At 52.9% G+C, this 9,729-nt stretch overlaps 1 protein-coding gene across 1 annotated transcript in view; it reads left to right on the top strand.

Moving 5' to 3' along the window:
• The first annotated feature begins 3,305 nt into the window (after positions 1–3,305).
• Positions 3,306–9,729, top strand: part of CDK5RAP3 (CDK5 regulatory subunit associated protein 3) — a 12,293-nt gene continuing 5,869 nt past the window's right edge. The window contains exons 1-7 of the mRNA XM_076068060.1: positions 3,306–3,779; positions 5,150–5,198; positions 6,075–6,206; positions 7,085–7,185; positions 7,542–7,590; positions 8,042–8,220; positions 9,359–9,495. Coding sequence (XP_075924175.1) covers positions 3,774–3,779; positions 5,150–5,198; positions 6,075–6,206; positions 7,085–7,185; positions 7,542–7,590; positions 8,042–8,220; positions 9,359–9,495 — 653 coding nt within the window. The 5' untranslated portion in view covers positions 3,306–3,773. The remainder of the gene's footprint in view (positions 3,780–5,149; positions 5,199–6,074; positions 6,207–7,084; positions 7,186–7,541; positions 7,591–8,041; positions 8,221–9,358; positions 9,496–9,729) is intronic.

The raw sequence follows: 9,729 nt of genomic DNA, 5'->3' as shown, positions 1-9,729 counted from the left end.
GTGAGGCTATTTTAATAAACTTCACAAGGCTGGTCAGTACGGATTGGGGAACGTGCAGAGCATCCTACGCAGTACAATAGATTTTGCGCTTTAGTTAGCCTCTGCCGCTCCAACCACGTAGCCTGCAACAACTTTGTTACGCATGGCGGATTTCCCATCCGACCACAAAATCATCTGACGAGGTGGGACGCATCCCGGGAGACGTGGATCTAATCCACGGTCTTCACACGCCTGCGATGTAATAATCCACGTCGCTCCATCTCCTCGACTCGACGCGTCAACCATCGTTCGGCAGTCGCTCCCGTCATTGCATCTCGCCCCCAACAGCCATTAATCACAATACCCCCTTCCAACCAAGACGCCGTCTCCTAACCCATTTGGCTGGCAAGAGCTGCAAGATTAAGTTACACCGGCGAGACAACGAGAGGGCTTAGGGAGGCATTCATCCAGCAGTGGATTGCATAGCTGTTAACCCATACGGTTTACCCTGTATTCTTGTACTGGGAAATTGCGTTTTTAGGTCCATACGGCGAACAGCCGTTTCAATACGGGAGAAACATTTTTGTTAGTCGATTTGTTTGTGTTTCTCCCTTGTGATGGGACATTGTAGGATGAATGTTGAGATTTATAAGGGGCACGGGGTGACCAATAAGGTCTGAATTGGTCTGTAATAAGGTAGACACTGATAAGGGGTTGACAGGTATGAATAAGGTAGTCACTGATTTAAAGCTTTCGTGACTGCAGTGATTCATATTCTTGGTTCTTTCGGTAAAGTCACGTTGAAGGGAAACAATAAAATAATAAAATATATAAAACAATAAAATTATCACGACGTTTCGACTGTAACACAAACAGTCATCATCAGGTGTGAAAACCAACGGTAAGAAACATTTGAAAGAAGTGGCGGTTTGTATTTATTTATTTTTAAACGTTAGCACCACGGATGGCGATTTGACAGTTTGTTTAGATGGACGAGTCCATCTATGTTCGGAAAAGAGGAGGGGGAGACGAAAATTTAATGTATGCTGTCTGAAAGCCACCGTAAGCGTGAACAATCAATTAAGACCCGAAATGGTTGATCAAATCCTTCCAATGATTGCTAAGCCAGAATCCATCTTCTCGGTTGATTGTTCACGCTTACGGTGGCTTTCAGACAGCATACATTAAATTTTCGTCTCCCCCCTCCTCTTTTCCGAACATAGATGGACTCGTCCATCTAAACAAACTGTCAAATCGCTATCCGTGGAGCTAACGTTTAAAATAAATAAATAAATGCAAACACCGTTTAAAAATAAATAAATACAGACCGCCACTTCTTTCAAATGTTTCTTGCCGTTGGTTTTCACACCTCATGATGACTGTTTGTGTTACAGTCGAAACGTCGTGAGAATTTTGTTTTATATATATTTTATTGTTTCCCTTCAACGTGACTTTACCGAAAGAACCAAGAATATAAGGTAGTCACTGATAAGTGGTTGACAGGTATGAATAAGGTAGTCACTGATAAGTGGTTGACAGGTATGAATAAGGTAGTCACTGATACGGGGTTGACAGGGTATGAATAAAGTAAACACTGTTAAGGGTTTGACAGGCATGAATAAGGTAGACACTGATAAGGGGTTGACGGGTATGAATAAGGTAGTCACTGATACGGGGTTGACAGGTATGAATAAGGTACACACTGATAAGGGGTTGACAGGGTATGAATAAGGTAGTCACTGATACGGGGTTGACAGGTATGAAAAAGGTAGACACTGATACGGGGTTGACAGGTATGAATAAGGTAGTCACTGATACGGGGTTGACAGGTATGAATAAGGTAGTCACTGATACGGGGTTGACAGGGTATGAATAAGGTAGTCACTGATACGGGGTTGACAGGTATGAATAAGGTACACACTGATAAGGGGTTGACAGGGTATGAATAAGGTAGTCACTGATACGGGGTTGACAGGTATGAAAAAGGTAGACACTGATACGGGGTTGACAGGTATGAATAAGGTAGTCACTGATACGGGGTTGACAGGTATGAATAAGGTAGACACTGATACGGGGTTGACAGGTATGAATAAGGTAGTCACTGATACGGGGTTGACAGGTATGAATAAGGTAGACACTGATAAGGGGTTGACAGGGTATGAATAAGGTAGTCACTGATACGGGGTTGACAGGTATGAATAAGGTAGTCACTGATACGGGGTTGACAGGGTATGAATAAGGTAGTCACTGATACGGGGTTGACAGGTATGAATAAGGTAGACACTGATACGGGGTTGACAGGTATGAATAAGGTAGTCACTGATAAGGGCTTGACGGGTATGAATAAGGTAGACACTGATAAGACGTTGACAGGTATGAATAAGGTAGACACTGATACGGGGTTGACAGGTATGAATAAGGTAGTCACTGATACGGGGTTGACAGGTATGAATAAGGTAGACACTGATAAGGGGTTGACAGGGTATGAATAAGGTAGTCACTGATACGGGGTTGACAGGTATGAATAAGGTACACACTGATAAGGGGTTGACAGGGTATGAATAAGGTAGTCACTGATACGGGGTTGACAGGTATGAAAAAGGTAGACACTGATACGGGGTTGACAGGTATGAATAAGGTAGTCACTGATACGGGGTTGACAGGTATGAATAAGGTAGACACTGATACGGGGTTGACAGGTATGAATAAGGTAGTCACTGATACGGGGTTGACAGGTATGAATAAGGTAGACACTGATAAGGGGTTGACAGGGTATGAATAAGGTAGTCACTGATACGGGGTTGACAGGTATGAATAAGGTAGTCACTGATACGGGGTTGACAGGGTATGAATAAGGTAGTCACTGATACGGGGTTGACAGGTATGAATAAGGTAGACACTGATACGGGGTTGACAGGTATGAATAAGGTAGTCACTGATAAGGGCTTGACGGGTATGAATAAGGTAGACACTGATACGGGCTTGACGGGTATGAATAAGGTAGTCACTGATACGGGGTTGACAGGTATGAATAAGGTAGACACTGATACGGGGTTGACAGATATGAATAAGGTAGACACTGATACGGGCTTGACGGGTATGAATAAGGTAGTCACTGATAAGGGCTTGACTGGTATGGGATTTTACCACGTTTGACAAAACGACCACGAAAGATCAAAGCACGTGTTTGTTCAGAGGGTGTCGTGACGTCACTACCGGGTCCATGGGGGGGCGTGTTCATTAACCTTTGCGGTTCAGAAACGCTCCGGGGGCACTTTCGCGTTAGCTTTCAAATTTATTCGGTAAATATTTCTGCCCTCAGAGCGAGTTGAGAATTCCACTCGAGTATCCCGTAGGCCACGTCAATGTGTTCACGTGTGTAGCCTGCCAGACCACAGCTCTCTCACACAAGACGCGTTATATTATTATGTATTATAATATACATGTGTGCAATACATAATAAGCGCAGGAAACATATCATGCACACGCTACTCCAATGAATATACTTAGCACATCATACTGTACACACGGGTAACAATACGGCACACGTAACATACGTAAATACGCAAAATACATAAAACGCCTACAAGATTGACAACACGCGTAATATAGATCAGCACGACTAATACTCTGGTACCACACACCCATCACACACAATATACTCAGCAGGTACATTGTAGAGAATTAATCACATACCTAGACTCGATGCACATAACGTTAGCACAATTATAGCTTAGACAATACGTACACCTAACGCACACACAAGAGGAATACAAGCTGCTGCTGCCGCGATTATGGAGGTTGGTTCATTGGCATCGCTGTATCATCATCATCACCATCATCATCACCCTCACCATCATTCCTGACATTACCACCAACACCGTGGCTCGTGTCAAAGCTGTTGAGGTGTCGTGTGTGCTGTGGCTTCCATGTCGTCTCTCCGAGGGGAGCGGTGGCGCAGCGGTTAGCGCTACGAACGACCAACATCAGTGACGATTATCCATCTGAACCGGGCCTGGGCGTCCCCGAGGTCGACTCAGCCTCAAATGAGTACCTGTGTAGTAAACATCGCCACTGGGGAGACAAAGGCGACCGGGCGTGGTGTTGGCCACCCACCCCCTCGTGTTCCACATTGCCGGCCTTCATAGGTGGTGCTTGCTAACAACACTTTCCCTAACAGTATGTTAAGGCTGTACGGGGGATCTTTGTTTCTCTGTGTTGTGTGTGTTGATTGTGTGTTGTGTATCAATGTGTAGTTAACGCATGCGTGTTGTGTCGATGTATCAATGCGTTGTGCATGTCAGTGTTTTGACGTGGTTTTTTTTAGCGTTGTGTCTTTGCGTCCATATGTTGTGTGTGTTGTGTGTCCATGTTGTGTGTGTTGTGTGTCCATGTTGTGTGTTGTGTGTCCATGTTGTGTGTGTTGTGTGTCCATGTTGTGTGTCCATGTTGTGTGTCCATGTTGTGTGTCCATGTTGTGTGTGTTGTGTGTCCATGTTGTGTGTGTTGTGTGTCCATGTTGTGTGTCCATGTTGTGTGCTGTGTGTCCATGTTGTGTGTCCATGTTGTGTGTCCATGTTGTGTGTGTTGTGTGTCTATGTTGTGTGTGTTGTGTGTCTGTGTTGTGTGTCCATGTGTGTGTTGTGTGTCCATGTTGTGTGTGTTGTGTGTCCATGTTGTGTGTGCTGTGTGTCCATGTTGTGTGTGTTGTGTGTCCATGTTGTGTGTGTTGTGTGTCCATGTTGTGTGTCCATGTTGTGTGTGTTGTGTGTCCATGTTGTGTGTGTTGTGTGTCCATGTTGTGTGTTGTGTGTCCATGTTGTGTGTGTTGTGTGTCCATGTTGTGTGTGTTGTGTGTCCATGTTGTGTTGTAGTTTATGCGTGCTGTGTCCAAGTATCGATGTGTTGTGTATGATTTAAGTGTTGTGCGTTTGTCCCGTGTTTGTTTGCGGTGTGTCTGTGAATTGCTTTGTGTGTGGTTCATGTGTGTGTGTGTCAGTGTCTTTGTGTTGCGTGTGTGTGCATTGTGTATGTCAAAACCGTTGTGTGTGTCGTTTGTGTATGTGTACGTCAGTGTTGTGGTGCGTGCGTGTCAAAGTGTTGTTATCTCCGTGTGGATTACATGCCAACGCGCTGTGTCTGTGTGCTTCTGTCCGTCTTGTGTCGACAGGACCAGTACAAGAACATCCCGATAGACATCCACACGAGCAAACTTCTGGGTGAGTCTACACCCGATATTGCCCACCCCACCCCTTCCCCATCTCCCAGTCTGCCCAAGGTGAAACAACAATGCCGGTTGGATGGTATAGTTGCGTAGTGTGTCCAGCACAATCATGGGCGATACAGGCAGGCTGGTACCTCCTTGTCCCCGTCTGAGACAGACTGCCCGGTACCCCCTTGTCCCCGTGTCCCCCGTGTGAGACAGACCGGCTGGTATCTCTTGTCCCCGTGTCCCCCGTGTGAGACAGACTGGCCGATGTCCCCGTGTCCCCCGTGTGAGACAGACTGGCTGGTACCCCCTTGTCCCCGTGTCCCCCGTGTGAGACAGACTGCCCGGTACCCCCTTGTCCCCGTGTCCCCCGTGTGAGACAGACTGGCCGGTGTCCCCTTGTCCCCGTGTCCCCCGTGTGAGACAGACTGACCGGTACCCCCTTGTCCCCGTGTCCCCCGTGTGAGACAGACTGGCCGGTACCCCCTTGTCCCCGTGTGAGACAGACTGGCCGGTACCCCCTTGTCCCCGTGTCCCCCGTGTGAGACAGACTGGCCGGTACCCCCTTGTCCCCGTGTCCCCCGTGTGAGACAGACTGCCCGGTACCCCCTTGTCCCCGTGTCCCCCGTGTGAGACAGACTGCCCGGTACCCCCTTGTCCCCGTGTCCGCCGTGTGAGACAGACTGCCCGGTGTCCCCGTGTCCCCGCGTCCCCCGTGTGAGACAGACTGCCCGGTACCCCCTTGTCCCCGTGTCCCCCGTATGGTACAGACTGGCCGCTGTCCCCGTGTCCCCCGTGTGAGACAGACTGGCCGGTACCCCCGTGTCCCCGTGTCCCCCGTGTGAGACAGACTGCCCGGTGTCCCCGTGTCCCCCGTGTGAGACAGACTGGCTGGTCGACCGCCGTCACTGCGGGCTGCGTTGGCAGGGCGCAGTTGGCGCCATTCGGGAGAGGATCGCGGCGGCCATGCGGGACATGCCGGAGCACCCGGACATCCGCAGCCTGCTGAGCGGCACACGTAATCACACGCACCGCACTCGCCTGTACTCACCAGAACTCCAAGCTCACCGTACTCGCACGTCCTCACCTGTAAGCTCTAAGCTCACCGGACTAACCTGTACTCACCAATAACCCGTCCACCAAACTCACTGTACTCACCTGAACTCCAAACTCACCGTACTCGCACGCCCTCACCTGTACTCACCACTCACCTGTACACCAAACTCGCCGTGCTCATACACCCTACTCACCTGTACTTCAAACACACACCGCGATCAACTCACCTGCAGTCGCTTGTGCACCACACTCACGCACTGACATCACCAACACAGACATTACACCTGTACCCCACTGCACGCTGTACGCACGCGTTCTCACGTTTACATCTCGCCTCCGCTTTCTCACCTGCACACCTCACCTGGATATGCCACCTCGAGTCACCTGCCTCCACCTGTACAAACCAAATGGGTAGAGCCGAGACTTCGTCTTGAGACTCAGATGTAGCAGGCATTCTGGCCTAAATTCCAGACCCGATCTGTATTTCAGTAGACGATGCTACTGGCATGCACATACAGGGTTAATGTGAAAGTCTAGCCTATGAAAACTGGATGCTGTGATTGCTGTGGTTATGCGATGCTGTGGTTACTGATTGTTGTGGTTACGGGATGCTGTGTATCATATGTCTTTGAAATGGTTATCCTCTGTTAATGGATGCTGTGGATCAGAGCTTGTTGCTATAGTTACAGGATGCTGCAGTTATCGAGTTTAGTGCGACAGTCTTCGGTTACCCTCGGTTACTATGCATGCTGCGTGTCAGGAGCTTGTTTCTCTGGATACGGGATGGTACTGGTTGCCACGATTACTGGTTGCTGTGGTTACGTGATGCTGTGCAACCAGACATACAATACTTCCACTGCCTGCGCATCGTGGAAATCCTGCGCTCCACCGAGGCCTCCAGCAAGAACATCTTCGGGCGATACTCCTCACAGCGGATGAAGGTCAGAGGGGAGGCCTGGCCATTCATCAGCTCAAAGTCACGTGTCGTTCATTTTCTAAGGGTCACGCGTGCAAACGTTCACGAATTAAAGTCGGTCTTGACGCTCGCAATAAGCGTCTCGAATCCTGATGCGTGTACGGATGGATTACATTTGTCCTCCGTTCAAATGAGATGTTCAAATTCCGGTCTGGTAATCAAGGAGAACTAAAGGTTGAGCGGGTGACTCCGAGGACCCGAGTTTGAATCTCAGTAGCTTCCCACCGTGTTTCAATTCGGTTCTGAGGTGTTGCGAGTCGATTGTGGGCGGTGAAATATTCCAAACCTCTAGAACAATTGTACCCCCTCTTTTTGTTCCAGGACTGGCAAGACATCGTGTCGATGTACGAGAAGGACAATGTCTATCTAGGTTCGTATTGTGCGTGGACGGACGCTAACGTCCGGGTGACGGGCGCAACACTCGACACTGGAATCGCAAATCTGATACAGTACAAATCCTATCATCATTGGCCGTGATCGCTCCACTGCTAGATGCAGGCCTCCGCAATCCGTCTCCATCTGTAACCGTCTCGCGACGTGACAATCCGTTGAGCTCCTGCGCACGAGCCGATTTCATCGCTCCGTCTACGCGGTACGTGCCCCCCCCCCCGTGCCCCCCCCCCGTGCCCCCCCCCCCCGTGCCCCCCCCACCCCCGTGCCCGTTCCCTCCTCGGGACCACCAGCCATCATCCCTCCTAGCGTCACGCCTCGCCCAACGGGACGGTCGATCCCTCAACTGCGAGGGCGAAGCGCGTCACACCGCGTGCCATCGGTCACGCGGTTCAACCCTCGGCCGTGCGTGCCGTGCGTGCGCGTGGCAGCGGAGCTGGCGAACCTGCTGGCGCGCAGCGTGCTGTACGAGGCGCCCGCGCTGCGCCGACAGATGGCCAAGTGCGCCACCACGCAGCAGGAGATGTCACGGCGGGAGGCCGAGTGCGCCAACGCGGCGGCGGAGCTGCGCGAGGGCTTCTACGTGGCATGCCGCCAGCACGGCATCTCGGTAACTCGCCGGCACCGCTCCGCACCAGCACGGCATCTCAGTAACTCGCCGGCACCGCTCCGCACCAGCACGGCATCTCGGTAACTCGCCGGCACCGCTCCGCACCAGCACGGCATCTCGGTAACTCGCCAGCAGCGCACCGCACCAGCACGGCATCTCAGTAACTCGCCGGCACCGCTCCGCACCAGCACGGCATCTCGGTAACTCGCCGGCACCGCACCGCACCAGCACGGCATCTCGGTAACTCGCCGGCACCGCACCGCACCAGCACGGCATCTCGGTAACTCGCCGGCACCGCACCGCACCAGCACGGCATCTCGGTAACTCGCCGGCACCGCACCGCACCGCACCAGCACAGCATCTCGGTAACTCGCCGGCACCGCACCGCACCAGCACGGCATCTCGGTAACTCGCCGGCACCGCACCGCACCAGCACGGCATCTCAGTAACTCGCCGGCACCGCTCCGCACCAGCACGGCATCTCGGTAACTCGCCGGCACCGCTCCGCACCAGCACGGCATCTCGGTAACTCGCCGGCACCGCACCGCACCAGCACGGCATCTCGGTAACTCGCCGGCACCGCACCGCACCAGCACGGCATCTCGGTAACTCGCCGGCACCGCTCCGCGCCAGCACGGCATCTCGGTAACTCGCCGGCACCGCACCGCACCAGCACGGCATCTCGGTAACTCGCCGGCACCGCACCGCACCAGCACGGCATCTCGGTAACTCGCCGGCACCGCACCGCACCAGCACGGCATCTCGGTAACTCGCCGGCACCGCTCCGCACCAGCACGGCATCTCGGTAACTCGCCGGCACCGCACCGCACCAGCACGGCATCTCGGTAACTCGCCGGCACCGCTCCGCACCAGCACGGCATCTCGGTAACTCGCCGGCACCGCACCGCACCAGCACGGCATCTCGGTAACTCGCCGGCACCGCACCGCACCAGCACGGCATCTCGGTAACTCGCCGGCACCGCACCGCACCAGCACGGCATCTCGGTAACTCGCCGGCACCGCTCCGCGCCAGCACGGCATCTCGGTAACCGAGATGCCGTGTGGTGGTGGCGATTGATTGCTCGTGTCTGGCGGTGGCGATTGCCCGTATGCGGTGGCGATGGCGTTTGTGCCGCAGGGAGACAGCGTGCGTGACGAGCTGCTGGCGCTGCTGCGGGAGCTGCCGGGCACGCTGAGCGAAGTGGCGTCGGCGTCGGCGCAGCTCGCCCAGCACGTGGCGCTCTACCAGGCGTGCGTGGAGTTCGTGTGCGAGGGGTGAGACACGGCACGCGCGTGCATTTGTGTGCGTGGGTCCGTGCGATTCGACGTTGGGGAGCGGTGGCGCATTGGTTAGCGCGCTGCGCTACAGAACTGGTGACCCGAGGTCAAATCCCGCTCATGCCCGACGATTATCCGAACCGGTCCTGGGCTCTCCCTAGGTCTACTCAGCCTCAAATGAGTACCCTGGTGCATGGGTAAACATCACCACTCGGGAGACAAAGGCAGCCG

This window comes from Petromyzon marinus, chromosome 19 (assembly GCF_048934315.1).
Source record: "Petromyzon marinus isolate PM22_M1 ecotype Great Lakes invasive population chromosome 19, UKy_Petmar_22M1.pri1.0, whole genome shotgun sequence".
Classification (NCBI taxonomy): domain Eukaryota; kingdom Metazoa; phylum Chordata; class Hyperoartia; order Petromyzontiformes; family Petromyzontidae; genus Petromyzon; species Petromyzon marinus.
This window is presented reverse-complemented; position numbering and strand designations above follow the sequence as displayed.